Raw genomic sequence first — 25,066 nt, forward strand, 5'->3', positions numbered from 1 at the left:
AGGTAAGCTGCTCTTAAAATAATTGAACAGTATATCAAACAGATGTACTTGATCATCTGGGGGGTTTGTTGCCAACTTATGGAAGTGGCTCTGCAGGCTTGAATAAAAGCAGTGTACGAAAAGTGTCCACGTATCATCTGGTAAGTTACAGGCTCCAGGCAGTTCTAGAATCCCGACCAGCGTGCAATAGGTCGTTCAGCCCATCAAGTTGACACTGACCATCCATTCCAACTACCCTATTCTGGTAACCCTTCATTTCCCATGGCCAATCCACCCTAATCCGGATATCATTTGGACTGTGGGAGGAAGCCCTCACAGACACAGGGAGAATGTGCAAACACCACACAAACAGTTGGCTGAGGGTGGAATCAAACCTGGGGCCCTGATGCTGTGAGGCAGCAGTGCTAACCATTGAGCCACCACCCTGTGCAGCTCTGAGGGAGTGAATTTCAAAGACTCGTAACCTTTGAGAGAAAAGCAAAACTTTTCCATCTTAAATGAGAGGCCACTTATTTGTTAACTGTGTCCACTCATTTCTAGTCTCTGCCACAAAGGGATTCATACATTCACATTAAGTCCTCTCGGGATGTTATACATCTCCATCAGATCATCTAATTCTTCGAAGCTCAAACTGATACAAGCCGAGCCCAATATCCCCTTGACCCCGATAAGCTAAGTAATGCAGCGACCCTTGACCTCACTGACATGACACAGGATGCCTTCAATCTAAGTTGACCTTTACCCTCTAACATCTTGACCCCAGGCCAGCATGTGGTCAGCTACAACTCAGCTCTGACGGGAACAGATGAACTGATCAGACAGCGGTAAGGTGGACACTACATCCCCAGAGAAACCTATTCGAGTGTGAAAGTTGTTCAGCTCACATTCGGATTGTTGCAGGGACAATATCTCCTGTCATTTAAAAGTCTTTGATCCCAATAAAGTTCTGGTTCTGTTGCACGTTGTGTGTTTTATCAATCTGTGTTTCACTCGATTTTCTGTTCCTGTCATTCCCATTAGGAAGTGTGAATTCAGTACCAGATAATAGTCTCACTTCTGAATTATCATTGAGGATTGGTGTAGAACATACCAAGTGTCAGTCAGAATGGAAGGAGCTGTACTCTTTATTTAACCCTCTGCTGTCTCTGTCCTGGGAGTGTTTGAATGGGAACGTTAGAGGGAGTTTTACTCTGTATCTAACCCAATGATGTGTCTTTCTTGGCACTGTTTGTTTGGGACAGTGTCATGGTTGCTTCACTTTCAACTGAAAAGAGTAGAGGAGGCTGTATTCTGATTGTATTCCTATGCTGTCCCTGTCCTGGGAGTTTTAGATGGGACAGAGTGCTGATGGAGAGAGCTGTTCCATCTGTCATGAAGACCTCTGTAATTGCAATGAATGCAGACTTGGCTGTGGGAGTGGAGGGTACTTTTACTTGAACACACCCGTCTTGGGCTTTGCTCTGCTGATCAAGACCATCTCAGACACCTTCATTCTCTTTTCCAACCAACCACAGGATGGTTAAGGATGGGTAAAAATGCTGGCATTGCCAGCGGTGCCTACACCCCAAGAACGAATAAATACGTTTTGTTTAAAAGTTACACTTATATTCCAAACCCTCTGATTACTTACATATGAAAATTCATATTTGATTGCAATATCGTTTTAAAACATGGGAATGTGGCAACCGTAGAAATATAACGAGCAACAAATTGAGCAGGTAACAGGTAATGAGCAGGATGGTAATTTGGACCAGAATGCTGAGTCAGCCTGACCCATGGCTGAGAGAGTTCACCCAGATGTTGCAGTTACAACTTCCCCAAAAATATGTCCCTGATGTAAGATCATTCAATGACTTGAAGAGCTAACTGTTTCTATCTCCATAGCTGCTGCCAGACTTGCTGAGTAATTCCAGCCCTTCTGCTTTACCCTTTTATGGGATTTGAGCTTCCCTAAGTCAGTGTAATGAAGAACTGCAGATACTGGAGATCTGAAATACACAAAGGCAGAAATTGCTGGAGAAACTCAGCAGGATTAGTAGCATGTATTGAGAAAGAATCAGAGTTAGCATTTTGAGTGCATTTTGACCCTTCTTCACAGCTGTTCTGGACTTAGGACAGGATATTGACTCAGTTTCTTTCTCACTCCACCAGTGTTGCCTGACTGGCTGGCTGAGTTTTTCCAGCAATTTCTGTTTTTGACTCTTTCACAACGTTGATGTTTGTTGCCCATCCTTAATTGCAAGGTGTCTTGCTTGTGCCATTTCAGAGAGCAGTTTAAGAGTCATCCACATTGCTGTGGGTCTGCAATCACATGTAAGCCAGACCAGGTAAAGATGGCAGTTTCCTTCCTGAAAGGACATGGTTTTTTATGACGATTGACATCAGTGCCATCGACACCATGCTGAGACTAACTTTGTGTTCCACATTTATTCGTTGGTTTATTCAAATTTCACCACTTGCTGTGATGGGATTTGATCCGATGTCCCTGGATTACTCACCCAGTGACATTACGACTATGCTGTTGTTTCCTGTACTTTACTATTTTGCGTTTACTGTTTCTGTCTTTGGCCTCTGATGTTTGGGAAATGAACCTGTTTAAAGAGCTGCCCTAAACCTGCCCTTTGACCAAGTCTTTCGTCACCTGTCATTATCTGTGCTCCGGTATTGTAATTTTAGAAAATAATTCTTCTTATTTTCACATGAAGCACTTTGAGGCAGTTGACTATACCACGGATGTTATTTGAATGCAGCTTGTATCCCTATCTTAACATCTGGAACTAGGGAGTCATATGTTAAAAGTGTGAGGTTGCACATTTAAGACAGAAATGAGATTTCTTTTCTCTCTGAGGGTTGTGTGTCTTCCACAAAAGGCAGTGGATTCAGTATCTTTAAGGCAGAGATAGGTTCTTGCTAACCAAGTGGGTGACAGATTGTCGGGGATGTGGAGGAATGTAGAGCTGAGGTTGTATTCAGATCAGCCATGATCATATTGAATGTTGCAGCAGGCTCGAAGGGCCGAGTGGCCTACTCCTGTCCCTTTGTCTGTGTCTCCCCTCTTATATCCTTGAACTGGGTCCTTCCTTTCCAATATTGCCTCTTGTAGGCAGTTAATTGCTGTGTTTCTTATATCAATTTTGTTCCTTCTTGCTCAGTGTTGCTGAAAATCTTCTAACTAAAATAAAAGTTCCTGTTACTATCGCATCAATGGAAGTGTTGGTTTGGATGTAACGTTGAAATAGCCATTCCCATCTTTTCCAGACTTCCACATTTAAAGCCCTCGAGTCTGGTTTCTGCCCCTGAAACAGTTCTTGTCAAGGTCGTGTTTGACATTCTTTGCAATGGTGACAGAGGTAAACATTCCCTGGGTTCAAAACCTACTAAGACAGATGGTGGAACGTAAATTCAATACAAATCTGGAATGAAGAGTCTAATTACAAAACTGTTGTGTATTGTTGTAAAAATGGGCGGCACGGTGGCTCAGTGTTTAACCTTGGGCGACTGTGTGGAGTTTGCACATTCTCCCTGTGTCTGCGTGGGTTACCTCCAGGTGCTTCGGTTTCCTCCCACAGTCCAAAGATGTGCAGGTTAGGTGAATTAGCCATGGTAAATTGCCCATAATGTTAGGTGCATTAGTCAGAGGGAATTGGGTTTGGTGGGTTACTTTTCGGAGGGTTGGTGTGGACTGGTTGGGCCGAAGGCCCGGTTTCCACACTGTAGAGAATCTGTAAGGAATCTAATCTAATCTTTTTTAAAAAAACTCATCTGGTTTTCTGCTGTCTGAACCTGGTCTGGCCTACATGTGATTCCAAACCCACTGTAAGCTGGTTGAGTCTTCATTGCCCTTATGGTCAATTGTTAAAACTCACCCTTTTTGACCAGGATGTTGCTGGAATGATTTATAGACTGGATAGGCTGGGATGTCTTTTCACTGGAGTGTAGGAGATAGAGGGGCCACCTTATGGAGGTTTATAAAGTCATGAGGGGCAAAGATAAGGTGAATAGCAAATGTCTTTTCTCTAAGGGTAGGGGAGTTCAAAACTAGGGCATATATTTTTAAAGTGAGAGGAAAAAGACTGAAAAAGGACTAGAGGGGCAACTGTTTTTACACAGGGAGGTTTGTGTGTGAAGTGAACTGTTAGAGGAAGTGCTGAATGTTTAAAAGTCATAGAGCCAAAGTGATGAACAGCACAGAAACAGACCCAACTCTCCATGCTGACCAGATATCCCTACCCAATCTAGTTCCACCTGCCAGCACCCAGCTCATATCCCTCCAAACCCTTCCTATTCATGTACCCACCCAGATGGCTTTTAATGGTTGCAATTGTACTATCCTCCACCACTCCCTCTGGCAACTCAACACGTACCACCCTCTGTGAAAACGTTGCCCCTTCGGTCTCCTCTAAATATCACCCCCCACCCCCCCCTTAACCCTAAACATATGCCCTATAGTTCTGGACTCCCCCAACCCATGGTGCGATCTGGGTACAACATCTGTTACCCCATTGATTTTCAGGGTTGATTTGGCTGATCTGGCTGGGTAGGTGGTTGTCCCTCTTCTCTCTCAGTTCCATGTGCGTCCCTCCTGAAGCTCAACGCTCTGGCGCAGAGGATGACCCCCTAGAAGCGAATTGCTCCGCCGGTCTAGGGTATATGATGTAGCTACACTCCCCTGCTTGGCCAAATCTCCATTTGGATAGGTACATGAATAGGAAAGGTTTGAAGGGATATGAGCCAAACACAGGCAGGGGGACTAGTTTAGTTTGGGAACAGGGTCAGCATGGACTAGTTGGACCGAAGGGTCTGTTTCCATGCTGTATGATTCTATGACCAAGATAGTGATCTTATGTTTTATGGTGCTCCTTAGGATTGTTTGTTCTATGAAAGGTGATATTGTGTATAGATAGAAATGCTCCAAGCAGGCACCACCCCCTCACCTCAATCCAGAGTCCCAAGTAGTCCTTCCAGCTGAGACAGAGGTTAACCTGCACATTTTCCAACCTAATTTACAATATCAGATGCGCCTGATGTGGTCCTTTTTACATCGGGGAGACAAAACATAAACTGAGGGAAAGTTCACCAACCATCTCAGCCGGGCCGACAGGACCTCCCAGATCCGCCAATTTTAATTCCCTTTCGACATGACCATCCTCGGCCTCCTCTATTGCAATGACAAACCACACCTCAACTTCGGCTTGGGCAGCCTTCAGCCTGGAGGACTCACCATTGAGTTCTCCAATTTCAAATACCGTCCCTCTCCTCCCCTCCCTCCGACCCCCAACCGGATTTGTCTCTCCAATTGGCCAACCACGTCAAACCCTCACCTGTCTACACCAATCCCCACTCCGCCACCCTGCCCCCACAACCCCCTTTATCTGCAGCTCCCCCGACACCCACCCCCAAACCTGAGGAAGAGTTACACCAGAAACGTCGACTTCTCCCCCTCCTGCTGCTGCCTGGCTCGCTGTGTTCTTTCAGCCTCCTGTCTGTCTACTTTGAGTCAGAAGGTGGAATGAAGTCGAGGTCGGTCCGAGTTTTGTTATCGGCAGATTCCGGGGCAGCGTTACTGGAGACCGAGGTTGCGGGTGAGTACGGGGGCGGTCGCGATGGCCTGGGTACCGACCCGGAACTCACATTGGACTGGAGAGGCCCGGTGCTGGATAGAGTCTCCACGTGGAGAAAGTGAGGACTGCAGATCAGAGCTGAAAATGTGTTGCTGGAAAAGCGCAGCAGGTCGGGCAGCATCCAAGGAGCAGGAGAATCGACGTTTCGGGGATGAGCCCTGAAGAAGCCACATTTTCAGCTCAAGTCTCCACGTGGGCGACACGGCAGTGTGGGCGGGGCCTGGGGTAGAACGCAGCGTGGGGGCGGTGCCTGGGAGACGGTGGCAGCGTGGGGGCGGCGCCTGGGAGACGGTGGCAGCGTGGGGGCGGGGCCTGGAGGAGGAGGCGGCAACATGAAGGTGGCTGAAAATGTGTTGCTGGAAAAGCGCAGCAGGTCAGGCAGCATCCAAGGAGCAGGAGAACCAACCCTTTGGGCATGCGCCCTTTTTCAGCAATGAGGAAAGTGTGTCCAGCAGGCTAAGATAAAAGGTAGGGACTTGGGGGAGGGGGGTTGGAAATGCGATAGGTGGAAGGTGGTCAAGGTGAGGGTGATAGGCCGGAGTGGGGGTGGGGGCGGAGAGGTCAGGAAGAAGATTGCAGGTTAGGAAGGCGGTGCTGAGTTCGATGGATTTGACTGAGTCAAGGTGGGTGGACGGGAAATGAGGAAACTGGAGAAATCTGAGTTCATCCCTTGTGGTTGGAGGGTTCCTAGGCGGAAGATGAGGCGCTCTTCCTCCAACCGTCATGTTGCTATGGTCTGGCGATGGAGGAGTCCAAGGATCTGCATGTCCTTGGTGGAGTGGGAGGGGGAGTTGAAGTGTTGAGCCACGGGGTGGTTGGTCCGGGTGTCCCAGAGGTGTTCTCTGAAACGCTCCGCAAGTAGGCGGCCTGTCTCCCCAATATAGAGGAGGCCACATTGGGTGCAGCGGATGCAATAAATGATGTGTGTGGAAGTGCAGGTGAATTTGTGGCGGATCTGGAAGGATGCCTTGGAGGGAAGTAAGGGGGGAGGTGTGGGCGCAAGTTTTGCATTTCTTGCGGTTGCAGGGGAAGGTGTCGGGAGTGGAGGTTGGGTTGGTGGGGTGTGTGGACCTGACGAGTGAGTCACGGAGGGAGTAGTCTTTTCGGAATGCTGAAAGGGGAGGGAAATATATCCCTGATGGTCTTTGAAGAAGACATGGAGGTGGCACCTGGTATGGAATACAGCGTGGGGGCGGGGCCTGGAGGAGGTGGCGACGGCACCTGGTATGGAATACAGCGTGGGGACGGGGCCTGGAGGAGGAGGCAACATGGAGGTGGCACCTGGTATGGAATACAGCGTGGGGGTGAGGGTGTATGTGCAGGTTAGGTGCATTGGTCAGGGGGTAAATGTTGGGTAATATGTCTAGGTGAGTTACTCTTCCGGACTTGGTGTGGACTTGTTGGGCTGCAGGGCCTGTTTCCATACGGTACTGACTTTATGAGCTTCTTTTCTGCTAATCCTAGGGAAAAGACACCTTATCTATACTCTTACGATTTTCTAAACCTCTACAACGTCACCTCTCAACTTTCTAGGCTCCAGCGGAAAAACGTCCTAGCCTATCCCGCCTCTCCTTATAATTCAAACCCTCCATTCCTGGTAATATTCTGGTAAAGTAAGGAATAGGGAATTGTATCGAATCATGTAAATGTACTGTCTGAAAAAAATTGGTTGTGTTCTTGCCTGAGATGATGACAATATCTGATATAAGTAATTACAAATCCAATTATTTTGGTCACAAAATTGAACAATCATTGTGTAACAAAAGGATCTTTGCCCTGAGGCATTGGTGCTTCCAAGCTGACCATCAAAAGTTCAGTTTGTCCCTGCATTCTTTCCTGGTCGTGTTTTTGTGCATTTTGAAAATATTCCCAATCCTCTGAGCAAAGGAGTTGGGCAGTTATGTTGTGGATGTATAGGACATTGGTTAGGCCACTTTTGGAATATTGTGTGCAATTCTGGTCTCCCTCCTATCGGAAGGATGTTGTGAAACCTGAAAGGGTTCAGAAAATATTTACAAGAATGTTGCCAGGGTTTGAGCTGAATAGGCTGGGGTTGTTTACCCAAGGGTAAGGTTTACCCAAGGGAGGCTGAGGCGTGACCTTATACACATTTATAAAATCATGAGGGGCATAGATAGGGTATGATAGATGACAAGGTAGGGAATTGGGGGAGTCCAGAATTAGAGGATAATAGGGTTAGAGTGAGGAGGGGGGAGATTTAAAGGGGACCCATCGTGCAACTTTTTCATGCAGAAGGTGGTGCATGCAAGGAATGAGCTGCCAGAGGAAGTGGTGGAGGCTGGTATGATTACAACATTTTAAAAGGCATCTGGATGGTTATATGAATAGGACGGGTTTAGAGGGATATGAGTCAAGTGCTATCAAATGGGACTAGATTAATTTAGGATATCTGGTCAGCATGGACGAGTTGGACCAAAGGACCTGTTTCTGTGCTGTATATCTCTATGACTCTGGCTTGCCACTAATATTTACTACGTCTGTATGTTCAGTTTTTCTCTGGTGTTGGTGCCAATGCCTTGATGTCTCATTTCTTCCTCACCACCTCCCCGGACATTAACCATTTTGTGTCTGGTTATTTCTCCAGAAGCTGTAGGTTCATCCTGAATTGACACTTTTTTGCTTCCCAAATCAGACCTGCTCACTCTCAGCAGTATCCCAACATCGTGAAAGATAATAACTTTCAGGTGGAGGTATCCAAAACTCAAGAAAAAAAGAGAGAGAGAGAGAGATGGTGCTTTCAATTTTGTGGAAAAAGAAAAGAATGTTCTGCAGAGAGTAGAGTTGCTTGTTCTGAATTTCTACCCTGGACTGATAGTGATGATTTTTGTAATTTTTTTTAAGAGTATTTGAAGATCTGAAGACAGAAGTTTCAAAATCAACAGTTCGGGCTTATGCCCGAAACATCAACTCTACTGCTCCTCGGATGCTGCCTGACCTGCTGTGCTTTTTCAGCATCGCACTTTTCAACTCTGACTCTTCAGCATTTGCAGTCCTCACTTTCATGTCAATGACTGACAGTCACTCAATTCATCAGGACTGCAACAATTTTCGACTATGATTCTGTGAGAAGGAACCAAGCTTTTTCGTTCCTGTTTCAATACGTTTTCAGCATCAGTGGGACTAGATGAGAGACCCTATTATTGCATCGCTCTGAGTGTGGAGCCTGAAAAAGTTATACGGCCTTGGAAGAGGAATTCACGCCGAGGAAGAGCTGTACGTGCTTTTGTGTGCGGATGAAGCTTCGGTCATGGAGAAACCCAAGGAATCCCGCCCTGTGGAGAAACGGTGCAAGTGTGACAACTGTGGGAAAGGCTTCCATTTCCCGTCTGACCTAGACACTCATCGGCGCAGTCACACCGGGGAGAGGCCATTCTCCTGTCATGAGTGTGGAAAAGGCTTTAGCAATTCCTCCCACCTGCTGAGGCACCGGCAGGTCCACACAGGGGAGAGACCCTACAGCTGCCCCGACTGTGGGAAGACCTTTAGCAGTTCCTCCTACCTGCAAAGGCACCAGCTGGTCCACACAGCTGATAAGCCATTCACTTGCCCTGAGTGCAGGAAGGCCTTCAGCTATTCTTCTGCCCTCCTGACCCACCACCGGGTCCACACGGGGGAGAAACCCTTCAGCTGCCCTGAATGCGGGAAGACATTCAGCAATTCCTCCAACCAGCTGAGGCACCTGCGGGTCCACACGGGGGAGAAACCCTTCAGCTGCCCTGAATGCGGGAAGACATTCAGCAATTCCTCCGCCCGGCTGAGGCACCACCGGGTCCACACAGGGGAGAGGCCCTTCAGCTGCCCCGAGTGCGGGAAGGGCTTCAGCAATTCCTCTGCCCGGCTGATGCACCAGCGGATCCACACCGGGGAGAGGCCTTTCAGCTGCCCCGAGTGCGGGAATACCTTCAGTAATAGCTCCCACCTGCAGAGGCACCAGCGAGTCCACACTGGAGATAAGCCGTTTACCTGCCCAGAGTGCGGGAAGACTTTCAGCAGTTCCTCCCACCTGAAGAGGCACCAGGGGGTCCACACAGGGGAGAAGCCCTTCACTTGCCCCAAGTGCAGGAAGGCCTTCAAGGATACCTCTGCCTGGCTGAGGCACCAGCAGGTCCACACCGGGGAGAGGGCATTTTCCTGCGCCGAGTGTGGGAAGGGCTTTACCCAGACATCCCACCTACTGGCCCATCAACGGGTCCACACGGGGGAGAGGCCCTTCCCCTGCCCCAAGTGCGGGAAAGCCTTCAGCAATTCCTCCAACCTGCTGAGGCACCAGCGGATCCACACTGGGGACAGGCTGTTGTCCTGTCCCTAGTGTGGGCAGAGGTTCTCATCATCCTGCAACTTGCGGAAGCACCAGTGCTCTCAACAATCTGATTCTGCCGGTGACACTACTGTGGGTCACTCCCAGGACTGAACCCTTCCCATTCTGACAGTGAGTGCAGTGGGAGAGTCAGCATGCCCCCCCCCCCACCCCCAACTTTGCTTCCAGTGGGCATTGCTGCTCATTGTGCCCGGGAGTGTTCTTTCTAGTTTTTTCTGCCCACATAACGATTTGTTGGCTCTTTCTGGGAACGAGTCTACAATAAATAGCTAAATACTTTGGGGTGTCCATTCGTATTCAGCAGTGACTTTGAATTTAGATTTACAGTTACGTGCCTGTGAACAATCCATTGTCTAAGGATTGCACAAATGCTTGGCAATCCATTTTTGAATTGGTAATTTTAAAATTTTCTTTCTTCAGTCTCTGTTTCTGAGATGGTGGGGAAATGATCATTGCTATTAATTAGATTATCGTGTTTAACTTTGCCCTAGCAAAGTTTCAGTATTTATAATTGTTGGTTTGTGTTTAAATTATAATTTTGGTGTGCAAGATCTGTTCATCAAGTCTGGTTAGGAACAGTTGAGAAATTTTGAGGGACTTTGCATGTCTTAATTTCATTGTGTTGTGAATCTGGTGACAGTGACACTCATTTGTATTGGCTGGCTTACCCTTGGTTGTAATGCTTTTCATGCCAACCTGTTGTGATGGTAGTGAGTTCCACAGTCTCACCACATTCTGAGGTTTCTCATGAAATCCTCAGTATAGACCTGGAAAGGGAAAACGTTGACCAGAGCAGAAGATCGGGTGCTAACTGCAAAAAGCCAGGAACACATTCGACTAAAGTAAAACCTTGACAATGTATGGACAAATGAGGAACTTTGAGAGCAATAAGGAGGTCACAAGTCAAAAGACAAAAAGAAAAATACTGTGCGAACATTGGATTTTGTAATTCGGCAAGTGCCAAGATGCTGTAGTTGGTTGAATACAATAAGGTAAGGCAGATGAAATAACCAGAACCACTAATTGTAACTGGATAACGATAACCATAAAACAACTGTATACTATTGATTTGGTATATGTAAACTGCTCTTAAAATAACACAACAGTATATAAAATGGATGTATTTTAGTATTTGGGGAGTTTGTTGCCATCTTGTGGAAATGGCTCTGCAGGCTTGAATAAAAGCAGTGTAAGAAAAGTGTCCACGTGTCATCTGGTCAGTTACAGGTTCCAGGCGGTTCTAGAATCCTTAGTGTGCAAGCAGGCCATTCATCCCATTGCATCAGCACTGACTATCCCATCCAGACCCACTCTGCTATCCTATCCCAGAACTGTGCATTTCCCATGGCCAATCCACCCTCACCTTCACATCTTGTGGGAGGAGGCCAGAGCACCAGAGGAAACCCAGGCAGACACAGGGGCAGAATGTGCAAACTCCACGCAGACAGTTGGTCCGAGGGTAGAACCACACTAGGGTCACTGATGCCGTGAGGCAGCAGTGCTAACCACTGTATCACCACTCCATGTTTCCCTAAAAAAAATGAATTTCAAAGATTCGGGAATCTTTGAGAGAAAAACAAAACTCTCTTATCTTAAATGAGAGGCTAGTGTCTGGCTAGAAATGAGTGGACATAACAATGTGAATGTAAAGTCCTCTTCAGATGTCATACACCTCCATCAGATCATCTGGTTCTTCTAAGCTTGAACTGACACAAGCCCAGTCTGACATCCCCTTGTCCCTGATTATTATAAGTTGAGTAAATCAGCAACACCCGACCTCACTAGCATGACACAAGATCCCCTCTATCCAAGTTGACCTTTACCCTCTAACCTCTTGACCCCAGGCCACCATGTGGTCAGCCACAACTCACTCTGAATGAGAACAGATGAACTGACCAGACAGCAGTGAGGTGGACACTGCATCCCCAGAGAAACTGATGAGAGTGAGATAATTGTTCAGCTCACATTCGGATTCTTGCAAGGACCGTGTCTCCTCTCATTTAAAAGTCTTTGATCCCAATAAAATTCTGGTTCTGTTGTGCATTGTGTGTGCTTTATCTATGTTTCACTAGGTGATTTTCTGGACCTGGTCATTTCCCATTAGGAAGTGTGAATTCAGTGCCAGATAATAGTCTCACTTCTGAATTATCCTTGAGGATTGGTGTAGAACATACCAAGTGTCAGTCAGAATGGAAGAAGTTCTACTGTTTATTTAATCCTCTGCTGTCATTGTCCTGGGAGTGTTTAAATAGGAAAGCGTAGAGGGAGTTTTACTCTGTATCCAAGCCAATGCTGTGCCTGTCATGGCAGTATTTGTTTGGGACAGTGTCGCGGTAGCTTCACTTTCAATTTAAGAGTAGAGGAAGCTTTATTCCGATTGTAATCCCATGCTGTTCTCCCTCCTGGAAGAAGGAAGCTGAAGCACCCAGAGGAGATCCAAACAGACACCGGGGGAGAATGTGCAAACTCAGCCCAGACAGTCGTCCAAGGGTGGAATCAAATTCAGGTCCCTGATGCTGTGAGGTAGCGGTGCTAACCTCTGTTCTATCTCATTCTGCTCTCTAAAGAAGTGAATTTTAAAGACTCAGGAAGCCTTCAGAGAAAAACATAACTCTCCTCTCTTAGTTGAGTGGCCACCTATTTGTTAACTGGGTCCACTCATTTCTAGCCTCTGGCACAATGGCATTCATCCATTCACATTGTTTAGTCCTCACAGGATGTTATACATCTCCATCAAATCATCTGATTTTTATAAGCTCTAACTGATAACATCGCAACCCGACAACCCCTTGACTCTGATTATAAGTTGAGTAAATTCAGTTATGAACTGCTTTGAATGTATTTACTAAGTAAAGAAACCAAATATGGTGGTCTTCCCAATACCCACCGACAAATGGAGCAAAACACCCTGACATTATATTCTACCCCCTTACCAGAAATGAGAACATTTCATTTAAGTTGGACAGGTTTTCCTGCATTAAACTCCAATCTTGCCTGGTCCCAACCTGTCAACCACACTTTACAGTTGTCTTATTCCCTGTTTGTACATGAGTTTGCTACCTAGGTTTGGTCCATCACCAAACTGAACACCTTTGCAGATACTTCCATCATCAAAGCTGTGAAAAGACATTGTGAAAAAAATGGAAGCCCTTGCACTGTGTTCCATTCATCACCCCTTGACAACCCGAAACATTTTGATGACTGTTGCCTGTTCACTCACCAATGCTCTATCCACGCTGTTAAATGACTTGGACAAGATGAGCTCTTATTTTGAATAATGACTTTCGATGTGGCATCATACCAAAAGACTTCTGGAATATCAGTACATCCATGGGTTCCTCTACTTCATAAGAACTAGGAGCAGGAGTCGGCCAACTGGCCCTTCGAGTCCACTTCAACATTCAGTAACATCAAGGCTGATCTTTTCGTGGCCTCAGCTCCACGTACCCACCCTCTCACCGTATCCCTTAATTCCTTCACTGCTCAAAACATTATTTATCTTAGCTTTAAAAACATTTACTGAAGTAGCCTCAACTACTTCACTGGGCAGGGAATTCCACAAGTTCACAGCCACTTCTGTGTGAAGAAAGTGCTGCTCAACTCAGTCCTAAATCGGCTCCCCCCTAATTCTGCGGCTCTGCCTTCTTATCCTGGTTTCACCTGCCAGTGGAAACATCCTCTCTAAGTCTGTCTTATCTATTCCTTTCATAATTTTACGTGTTTCTATAAAATTCCACCTTATTTGTCTAAATTCCAATAACATAATCCCAGCTTACTCAGTTTTTCCTCATAAACCAATATCCTTACCTCTGGAATTAACCTAGTGAACCTCCTGTGCACACACTCCAGTGCCAGTACATCCTTTCTTAAATGAGGAGCATATTACTGCACACAGTACTCCAGGTGTAGCCTCACCAGCACCCGAAACAGCTGCAACATAACCTTCCTGCTTTTAAACTCGATCCCTTTAGTGATGAAAGACAAAATTCCATTTGCCTTCTTAAATACCTACTGTACCTGCAGACCAACCTTCTGTAATTCATGCACAAGGACGTCCAGGTCCCTCTGCCCAGCAGCATATTGCAATTATTTTAAGCATTCAAGTAATAATCCTTTTTACTGTTATGCCAACCAAAATGGATGACTTCACATTTATTAACATTTTACTCCAATTGCCAAACTTTTGTGCACTCACTTAACATATATCAGTACATCCATGGGTTCCTCTACTTCATAAGAACGAGGAGGGCATTGGATAGGTATATGGAGGATAGTGGGTTAGTATAGGTGAGGTGGGCTTGGATCGGCGCAACATCGAGGGCCAAAGGGCCTGTACTGCGCTGTATTCTTCTATATCAGGAAGCTAAGGCAATTCAGCATATCTGTAAAGACTCTTAGCGATGTTTATGGCTGCACCATTGAAAGCATTCTTTCTGGATGCATTGCGGCTTGGTACGGCAACTGCTGTGCCTACGACCGAAAGAAACTACATACAGTTGCAAACATAGCCCAGTCCATCACACAAGACAACCTTCCAACCATTGACTCCATGTGTACTTCCTGCTGCCTCAGGAACTCAGCCAACATCAAAGACCCCTCCGACCCTGGATTAGACCTTTGACTGGACACTTCAAATTTCAAATTTAATGTTGATTTCACTCTTTGTGCACCTTCTCTGCAGCCGTTGCATTGCATTCCTTGCTCTGTTCTGTTACTCTGATGCACCTTGTGTAGTATATCTGCACACAAAACAAAACCTTTCACTGTACTTAGGTACATGCGACAATAATAAAGCAAAGCAAATCAAATTGAATGATCCACATTGCTTGTTACTTTCTTAAAATAGATTTCCCAATGAGTGAGTCCCTTTCACAATCCTTTGTTAACTCTGCCTGATTGCAACAAGATTATAAATGTCACAATTTATTTTCCTTATTAACTGATTGCAGCATTTCTCCCTGTGACTAATGTTAAACCAAGCAGCCTCTACATTCATAGAGTCACAGAGATGTACAGCATGGAAACAGACCCTTCGGTCCAACCGTCCATGCCGACCAGATATCCCAACCCAATCTAGTCCCACCTGCCAACACCCGGCCCATATCCCTCCAAACTCTACCTATTCATATACCCATCCAAATGCCTCTTAAATATTGCAATTGTACCAGCCTCCACCACTTCCTCTGGCAACTCATTCCATACCCGTACCACCCTCTGTGTGAAAAAGTTGCCCGTTCGGTCTCTTTTATATCTTTCTCCTCTCACTCTAAACCTATGCCCTCTAGTTCTGGACTCCCAACCCCAGGGAAAAGACTTTGCCTATTTACCCTAACCATGTCCCTCATAATTTTGTAAACCTCTATAAGGTCACCTCTCAGCCTCCAACATTCCAGGGAAAACAGTCCCAGCCTGTTCAGCCTTACCCTATATCTCAAATCCTCCAACCCTTACAACATCCTTGTAAATCTTTTCTGAACCCCTTCAAGTTTCACAACATCATTCCGATAGGAAGGAGACCAGAATTGCACGCAATATTCCAACAGTGGTCTAACCAATGTCCTGTACAGTCGCAATAAAGGAAAGCATACCAAACCCCTTTTTCACTATCCTATCTACCTGCGACTCAACTTTCAAGGAGCTATGAACCTGCACTCCAAGGTCTCTTTCTTCAGCAGCACTCTCTAGGACCTTACCATTAAGTGTATAAGTCATGCTAAGATTTGTTTTCCCAAAATGCAGCACCTCACATTTATCTAAATTAAACTCCATCTGCCACTTCTCAGCCCATTGGCCCATCTAGTCAAGATCCTATTGTTTAGGTCCCTAGTAGTTTTCTGACTCTGCTAAAATCAAACCCTCTTTGCTGTCCACTACACCTCCAATTTTGGTGTCATCTGCAAACTTACTAACTGTACCTCTTATGTTCACATCCATTTCATTTATGTAAAAGACAAAAAGTAGAGGACCCAGCACCAATCCTTGTGGCACTCCACTGGTCATAGGCCTCCAGTCTGAAAAACAACCCTCCACCACCACCCTCTGTCTTCTACCTTTGAGCCAGTTCTATATCCAAATGGCTAGTTCTCGCTGTATTCCTTGAGACCTAACCTTGCTAATCAGTCTCCCATGGGGAACCTTGTCGAATACCTTACTGAAGTCCATGTAGATCGCATCTACCGCTCCGCCCTCATCAATCCTTTGTTACTTCTGTAAAAAACTCAAGTTTGTGAGACATGATTTCCCAAGCACAAAGCCACGTTGACTATCCCTAATCAGTCCTTATCTTTCCAAATACACATATATCCTGTCTTTCAGGATTCCCTCCGACAACTTACCCACCACCGAGGTCAGGCTCACTGGTCTATGGCTCCCTGGCTTGTCCTTGCCACCCTTCCTAAACAGTGGCACCACGTTTGCCAACCTCCAGTATCCAGCACCTCACCTGTGACTCTCAATGATACAAATATCACAGCAAGAGACCCAGCAATCACTTCTTTGGCTTCCCACAGAGTTCTCGGGTACACCTGATTAGGTCCTGGGGATTTTTTATCCCTGCTTCCACGAAGAGAGAAATATCCTGCAGTCTGCAGTGGCCATTTTAGAACCTAGGATTAAAACTGAAGTTCCGGCATCTTCCTTTTTGAAGATGAGAGGATGACGTCTCGTGTAGCTTTGCATGGATTGCAGAAAGACCATGTACATTACACGCAGTTAGATCACCTCACAATGTGGCATTCCACAACAAAGTCTGTTCCCTCACCTCAGTAGTCACAATGCAATATGTGGTCACTCAGTCAGCCACAAGTCGTGTTCTAGTCATGTGGTGCATCAATGAGCCCAGGACCCAGTCTGTGTCTCAGCTTGAGATCTTGTAATGGTGCAAATAATGAGTGTTTTTAATAAACTTCAAGACATCTGCCTCCACAAGAACCCATATTACATGGTGATGGGACGATTCTGCCCCTTAAACAAGGTTATACTGTCCTTGGTTTTGTTCAAGAAGGGTTGTAAAAGCAGTGGTGTGGAAAAGGCTAACAGACACTGCCTGAATCAACAACCAGAGGAAGCCTTTAGAGATTTTTTAAACACAGTTGCACAATGAAAGGGGAGTGGCCAGTTCTCCCAGCTCAATTTTTTTTTTCCCAGTTTGGTTTGGTTTTAGCAGAGTCAGAAAATTACTGGGGACCTAGACAAGCAGCTACAATGAAACTTGCTTTAATAGACATTATTTTGCCTGACTCCACTCTCTGAAATCTCTCCTACCTGTAAGAACCTGTGTTCAAATTTACCTTTTGCCAAGAGGTGTGTTCACAGGATGTTGCGAAATTGGAACAGCTTTGTTAAGTTGCAATAGTCAGTTGAGTTTTCATATAAGTTATTCTCAATTCTATTTTCTTTTGTTTGTGTTTCATCTGTAGTGTGCAAATAAATTGTTTTGTCTGAAACTGAGAGGTTTGACCAGCTGCATCAGTCCTGGAATATCCACTTCACTAAATAAATTTTGTGAAATTGCCTAAAAAAATAAATTAACAAGTTAGGGTGTGGCCTACATTCTTCACATTTTTTGAGGGGTTCTTGTCTGATCCGTAAAGGTCTGTGTTGCAGGGAAGTATTCAGACCATATCCTACTCTGTGGTGTTTGAGCCAAGAAACCACATCAATGTGGCCATAATTGGCAGCTATTGGGTACTATAAGCTGATGGCAGTATTGGTGGGTAACAAGTTAGTGACAGCTGTTATGGACCAGACCAGACCCATGCCCAGCCCCTTCTAAAGATTTTGAGAAAGGACCCTAAACCCTCTCTTTCTTAATTTAATAGCAGATTTGAAATGTCATCTTCCAGAAGTGATGTGTTGTGAAGTTGGATAGAGTACAGAGGAAACTTAATTATCTGAATATTGGATTATCCGAAGAAGATCTCAAGGTCCCGATAGAAACATTACATCAAAGAGGTGTTTCAACATTGATTGCGCCTTTTGTTTATAATGATTAAAAATGCACTCAGCTTACTGAAATGCTGTCAACAATCCTGGATATCTATGGGAGCCCAGGCACCATCTCCCAATGACTGACTGCTTGGCTTCTCTCTCTCCCACACTTCCCCTGAAGTTCTATACAGGCGAGTACCCTCAACTTCCCTTTCCCAGATAATCTCTCCAATATTATTGTTAGCGCGAATGAAATGATATTAGTCCGAGCCCAGAGTGCAGTTCAACAATCGGTAACGTTTATTGCTACAGTAACGCCGGCGGAGACCAACCGAGGTCCGAATCTCAGCCGCTCTCCTGTTCCTGCATGCTGCTACATATTATATACTTTTAGTTGTCAGGATGTGTGGAATTTGAGGATGAATGGGATGATAGTTCCCCATCATCACTGGAGTAGGTGCAAATAGAATGTTTCCTGCCATCCCAGGAGAGTTGCAGGGCACGCACAATAGGGTGCTAATTGGTTTATGTAAAACGGGTCTGGGTATTATCTGCTTGTCTCTCTCTGTGAGGGCAGCCCCCTTTGTTCCCTTGGGGTGTTGGTGTGTATTGGTCTGTCCGTTCCTGTGTGGTGGATGCCTGTCCTTTGTGTCAGGGTGGGTCCGTATCAATCAGTCAGTCTCTTGATGTGATTAGGAGATGGGTTTCCATATTAATTAATTCCGGAGTTTTGGTCTATGAGTCATGGGTAGTGTTGGTATAGTGTGGATTTTATCTGTCATCTGTCTCCCATCTCCCGGTCACGTGGGCGGACCGGCAGCTGCTGAGTTCTGTGGGTTTAAAGCTGCGACTGCTGTTTAAAACACAAAATGAATTCTTATAGTTTCCTGATGTAGGCATAGTCCCGTGGCAAAGCAGGGCGGCTCTGATGCCCGCTTGCATTATCCTGTACAGGGCAAAGGTGGAACCTGTTGCGAATAAAAGTAGTGTGTGCACTATTTGAGACTTAACCCCCCCCCCCCCCCCCCCCCCACCAACGGCAGCAGCATTCTTACTGTTGGTGTCCAGTCCGGCTGCTCCAGAGAGGGATAGCGGGCCGGCGGGATACTCATGGGAGCTGATGGGGGCGGGGGGATGGGGGGGCGCCTGGGGCTTCAGAAATGCTGCAAGTCCCTTACACATAAAAGTGTGTGTCTGCTCAGAAACAAACCCTGAGACAGACAGAGGGAGCAAGGCAGGCAGAGCGAGGAAGAAGGAAACTTCAGAAAACTGAGCCCCACAGGACAGGCATTGAATCAATTAACTAAACAATCAGTTATCTGAATGAAATAGTGCCCGCCCATCTCGTTTGGATAATCGCGGTTCCTCTGTAATTGTAGGTTGGGTGGCAAGAATTTCGAATTTGGTGGTATGTGTAAAATTGCAAAATGGGGAAAGCATTGCGTGATCCCTTTAAAAGACCATGTGTTTTTTTCTGCAGATGTAGTTTACTTAAGTGTTGCATTTTGGGAAAGCCAAATCAGGGCAGGACTTATACACTTAATGGTAAGATCCTGGGGAGTATTGCTGAACAAAGATCTTGGGGCGCAGGTTCATAGTTCTTTGAAAATGGAGTTGTAGGTAGAATAGTGAAGAAGGTGTTTGGCACGCTCTCCTTTATTGGTCAGAGCATCGAGTATTGGACTTAGGAGGTCATGTTGCAACTGTACAGGACATTATACACACAGTATTCCAAAAGTGGTCTAACCAATCTCCTTGCTCTAGAAGGGATGTTGTAGATCTTTTCTGAACTGTTTGAAGATTCACAAGGAGGTTGCCAGGGTTTGAGCTACAGGGAGGGTCTGAATAGGCTGGGGCTGTTTTTTCCTGGAACATTGGAGACTGAGGGGTGACCTTATAGAGGTTTATCAAATCATGTGGGACGTTGAAAGGATAAAGAGACAAGGTCTTTTCCCTGGGTTGGGAGAGTCCAGAACTAGAGGGCAAAGGCTTAGGGGGAGGTGGGGGAGGAAGCAGTTAGACTCCTAATTGCTTTTGGAAATAAAGGATTAAGAGGAGTGAATTCCTTTGGTATTTGTAATGATTTGGATAAGTACATGAATAAAAAAGGCTTAGAGGGATATGGGCTGGGAGCAGGCAGGTGGGACGAGTTCAGTTTGGGTTATGTTCAGCATAGGAGAAAGTGAGGTCTGCAGATGCTGGAGATCAGAGCTGAAAATGTGTTGCTAGAAAAGCGCAGCAGGTCAGGCAGCATCCAGGGAACAGGAGAATCGACGTTTCAGACATAAGCCCTTCTTCAGGAATCCTTCTTCCAGCAACATATGTTCAGCTTATGTTCAGCATAGACTGGTTGGACCGAAAGGTCTGTTTCCTTGCTGTTGGACTCAATGACTCTACAACTGCAAAGGTCCTAGAAATTTATTTCCAGCTTTTTAGGAGACCACTGTAAAGTTGACTCAATCTCAGGACTGAATTCACATCATACCAATAACAGCTGAGTGAACCAATTGACCAATTTGAAGGCAGATCATAATGCCGAGGAATCAAGACTGGTGGTGAGCCACAGCAGCATCGCTGGCAGAATCCGACTGTTGGGAGAATTGGTGCCCCTGCAAGTTGCAGGACAACGTGAACCTCTGCCTGCACTCAGGGCAGGGGAACGGCCTCTCTCTGGTGTGGACACATTGGTGCCTCCTCAGGTCTGACGAGTCACCGATGGCCTTCCCGCACTCAGAGCGGGTAAACAGCCATTCACCCATGTGAACCCGCTGGTGGGTCAGCAGGTGGGAAGCCTGGGTAAAGCACTTCCCGCACTCAGGGCAGCTGAAGGGCCTCTCGCCCGTGTGGATCCGCTGGTGCCTCAGTAGGACAGAGGAATTGCTGAAGGCCTTCCCTCACTTTGGGCAGCTGAAGGACCTCTCCCCAGAGTGGAGCCCCCGGTGGGCCAGCAGAGTAGAAGAATCACTGAATGGTACGTCTAACATACGATGAATGGCTGAGGATCCTGGGATTGTATTCATTAGAGTTTAGAAGGTTGAGGGGAGATCTAATAGAAACTTATAAGATAATGCATGGCTTAGAAAGGGTGGATGCTGGGAAGGTGTTTCCATTAGGCAGGGAGACTAGGACCCATGGGCACAACCTGAGCATTAGAGGGGGTCAACTTAGAACAAAAATGAGGAGACATTTCTTCAGCCATAGAGTGTGGGCCTGTGGAATTCATTGCCACAGAGGACAGTGAAGGCCAGCATGTTAAATGTCTTCAAGGCAGAGATTGATAAATTCTTGATCTCGCAAGGACTTTCACATATTGTAATTGTACCAGCCTCCACCATTCCCTCTGGCAGCTCATTCTTTACATTCACTACACTGTGAATTAAAAAGTTGCCCTTAGGTTTCTTTTCATTCTTGGCTCATCCACCTCACCCTAAGCTATTACCCTTTAGTTCTGGACTCCCGCAAACCCAGGGAAAAGACCTTGTCTATTTAACCAATCCATGCCTTACATGATTTTATAAATGTGTACAAATGCCTTCGGCACACTCGTGAAAACAGCACCAACCAATTAAGCTCAAACGCTCCAATTCTGGCAGCATCCTTGTCATCTTTTTTCACAACATCCTTCCGATAGGAGGGTGACCAGAACTGCACACAATATTCCAAAAGCGGCCTAACCAGTCTCAATGTAACCTCCCATCTCCAATGCTCAGAAGATTGGGAAAGTTGTCTTTTGTGGGTTTTGAAAATTGAGAAAGAATGGAGGGACAACCCGAACTTATGAGTGTCAGCTTGGAAGCACCAATGTCTCGGGTCCAGGGTGGGAATGGGGGAAGGAAGCCGAAATGCAGGAGCCAAGACAGAGGAAGAACAGAGGATGTAAAACTATTGCAGCTGGCTTGAAGCTGCAATGTGGATTATTGCATGCGCTGTACTTGTACCCGATGCATTTATTTGCGGGAATCGCTATCATCCGTCCCTCCTCGCCCGGGTATTTAAGCCAGATACCCGAGTTTGCAGAGGCTGCTCCCTCCCTAGATTCACTCCAGTTGATTCCCCCTTCCCTCTCTCCCTCCCAGGATGAGGAGTTGCCCAGAGGAGGGTGTTTCACATTGAAACTGACAGGGTCACTTCCGTGTTGTGATGTCATAATGGGCGGAGCTAGTCCGACAGCGGAACCCGACAACAGACGGAAAGAGCTGAAAATGTGTTGCTGGAAAAGCGCAGCAGGTCAGGCAGCATCCGAGGAGCAGGAAAATTGACGTTTCGGGCAGGAGCCCTTCATCAGGGTAAGTTAGTATGGCCGATAAACACTAACCAGAACTTCCTTGGGCATTAGCACTAATTTAGCACGGCCGATCCACCCTAACCTCCACATCGCTGGACAGTGTGGGGAATTAAGCTCAGCCAAGGCCGGGGCTGCCACAGGGTGGAAGTCTTTCCCAGAAATAACAGTTGATGGTGCCCTCACCAAGATGGCCGCCCACGCTCCCCGCCCCAATACACCATGCGCCTTACCCTCACCAAGATGGCGGCCGTTGCCCGGGCAACCCGCGAGGTCCTTCCCTAGTGAAGTAAACACTGGGCCTGTGAGGATTTTATTCGAGGCCTCAGGCCTCCCCCTAGGAGTTTATAAACGCCCCAGTCTCCCTCCTCCCGCGGTTCCCAATCCTACCCTGTCTCACTGTCTCCTCTCCCCGGGGGCAGGAGCCAGGTCTTGGCGCTCGGACCTGGCGACCTCCCCGGGATGTTCCTGAAACCTGGTCCTGTTCTGAAGGAGGATCACCGGACCCGAAACGGCTCCTCGGATTTCTCCCCACACATGCAGCCAGGGATGCTCAGCTTTTCCAGCGGCTCCTGTTCTTGTTCCTTCAGCCGCCAGCGCCATTCCTCTCCCACAAACAGTAACACTGTCTTGGTCCCGCTGCAGGACCTACACTGCACATGCGCCAGCTCAAGGGGCGGGGTTCCGGTGCATGACGTCTTCACCGGAGGGGGCGTGGTTGGAGGAGTCCTCCAAACAATCGGAGACGATGGGGGCGGAGCGATCGTTTTTCTGGCCCCCAGCCACATGAAGGGGTTTGAAAAAAGTTTTGACTTTTTAAAAATTGTTTCAGCCTGCTCAGAAGTAGTATTCCAGACCTCTGGATGGGTGAAACATTGAACTTTCAAACATAAACAAAGGGATACTAAAAAAAAATTAATTAAAATAGATGAGATAAATTACAAAAGAAACCTTGCACTAAAAATCAAAGAGAACAGCAAAAGCTTCTGTTGGTACGGTAAAGGGAACAGAGTCGCTAAGTTAAGTATTGGTACCTTGGAAGATGAAAACGGTGAGTTAATGGGTGGAACACTGAAATGGCAGAGATGCTAAATCAATACTTGTCCTCAGTTTTCACGTTGGAGGACAACAGAACAATTCCTATTGAAATGGACAAGTCAGAGGCTATAGAAAGGGGAGAACTTAAACAACCAACATCGATAGGGAAAAGGTACACAGCAAACTATTAGGATTGAGGACAGAGACAGGTCCCCTGGGCCTGATGGCCTACATCCTAGGGTCCTGAAGGAAGTGGCAGCGGAGATAGTGAATTCATTAGTTACAATATTCTGAAGATCTCTGAACATGGAAAAGATTCATTGAGTTTATTTAAGACTGTTACTACTATTATAGGACAAGCCAAAACAGAGAACAGCCAGGGAATTCCTAAAGGCATGGCACTCATCCACAGATTCAATCAATAAGCACATCAACCTGAACCCAATATACTGACCACTGCAACGGACAGCTGGTACTGACAACCGGAAGCGGCAGATTCAAACCACTACAAATGCTGGAGGAAAGATCACAGAAGCGCTTCACAGGAGGCTCCCAAGCACTGAGGATGTCACCTAGACAGGGGACGAAACATCTGCAACACAATTTCCCAGCTCGGCGAACAGAACCACAACAACGAGCACCTGAGCTACAAATCTTCTCACAGACTTTGAACACCTTTTGTGTTTATCCTATCCATGCCCCTCATTTTTTTTATAAACCTTCATACAGTCACCCCTTACCCTCTGAAGCTCCAGGGAAAACAGTCCTGGACCATTAAGCCTCTCCCAAATTCTCCAACCCTGGAAACATCCATGTAAATCTTTTCTGAACCCTTTCAAGGGTTTGGGGAAAAAGCAGGAAAAGGGGTTGATGAGCAGTCTTGATTGAATGGCGGAGCAGACTTGATGGGCTAAATGACCGAATTCTGCTCTTATATTTGTGAACTTTTGAACTCTGGAGCAGCCAGGACTTGAACCCGATCTCGAGTTAGGGTCACTACCTCTGCGCTACAAGACATCCATAAAAATATCAAATCCTCCAGTCTCCTGAGTCACAGGTGGGGATACTAACCACTTTCCTACCGAGGATGCTGGACAGTTGCAAGATGGTGGAGATAGAGATGGAGAGTGGGTGGGTGTTTCAGGAACTATTATTGACATCATAGTCTGAATGGCCTCCTTATGTACTGTAACATTCTAAAACATTCTAAGCCAGCAAATGATCTGACCTGTGCCACACAAGCACAGTCCCCTGGGAAGTTACCAGAGGTATGTATGGGCTGTAGGAAGAGATCCAATTCCCTGCTTAATCTGGAATGTAATGCTCTCTTGCATACCAGGGAGCGGTGATCCACTTGCTCCACATGTCATTCAAACCCAAATACATCATTGACTTCCTACTGGACAGAAAGGATTAAACTTCTCAGCAACAACTGCCTTAAAAAAAACATTCAATCTTTGTAGTCGTAGCGAAAATCACAGTTTTCAAAACTGTGGACCAATACCACCGACCAGGTAACAATGGTTGCTGTGGGGCTCACAGTGATGACTGAGGGGCCGTCCTTTTAGATGCTCGGTTGTTTCTGTATTGTTTTATTAGATTAGATTCCCTACAGTGTAGAAACAGGCCCTTCAGCCCAACAAATCCACACTGACTCTCTGAAGAGTAACCCATCCAGATCCATTGCCCTCTGACTAAGCAGCTAGCACAATGGGCATTTTAACATGGCCAATCCACCTGACCTGCACATCTTTGGATTGTGGGAGGAAACCGGAGCACCTGGAGGAAACCCACGCAGACACGGGGAGAATGTGCAAACTCCACACAGACAGTCGCCCGAGGCTGGAATTGTTGATG

General features: G+C 46.4%; 1 protein-coding gene across 1 annotated transcript in view; it reads left to right on the plus strand.

Annotated features, from left to right (window-relative positions):
* The window catches only part of LOC148142785 (uncharacterized), a 141,709-nt gene that overhangs the window by 54,141 nt on the left and 62,502 nt on the right, over window positions 1-25,066 (plus strand). The window contains exon 3 of the mRNA XM_087975748.1: window positions 9,076-9,935. Coding sequence (XP_087831874.1) covers window positions 9,076-9,935 — 860 coding nt within the window. The remainder of the gene's footprint in view (window positions 1-9,075; window positions 9,936-25,066) is intronic.

The sequence above is a fragment of the Chiloscyllium plagiosum genome, unplaced genomic scaffold (genome assembly GCF_037043375.1).
Source record: "Chiloscyllium plagiosum isolate Xiang-an unplaced genomic scaffold, Cpla_swu_hap1 HiC_scaffold_27, whole genome shotgun sequence".
NCBI classification, from domain to species: Eukaryota; Metazoa; Chordata; class Chondrichthyes; order Orectolobiformes; family Hemiscylliidae; genus Chiloscyllium; species Chiloscyllium plagiosum.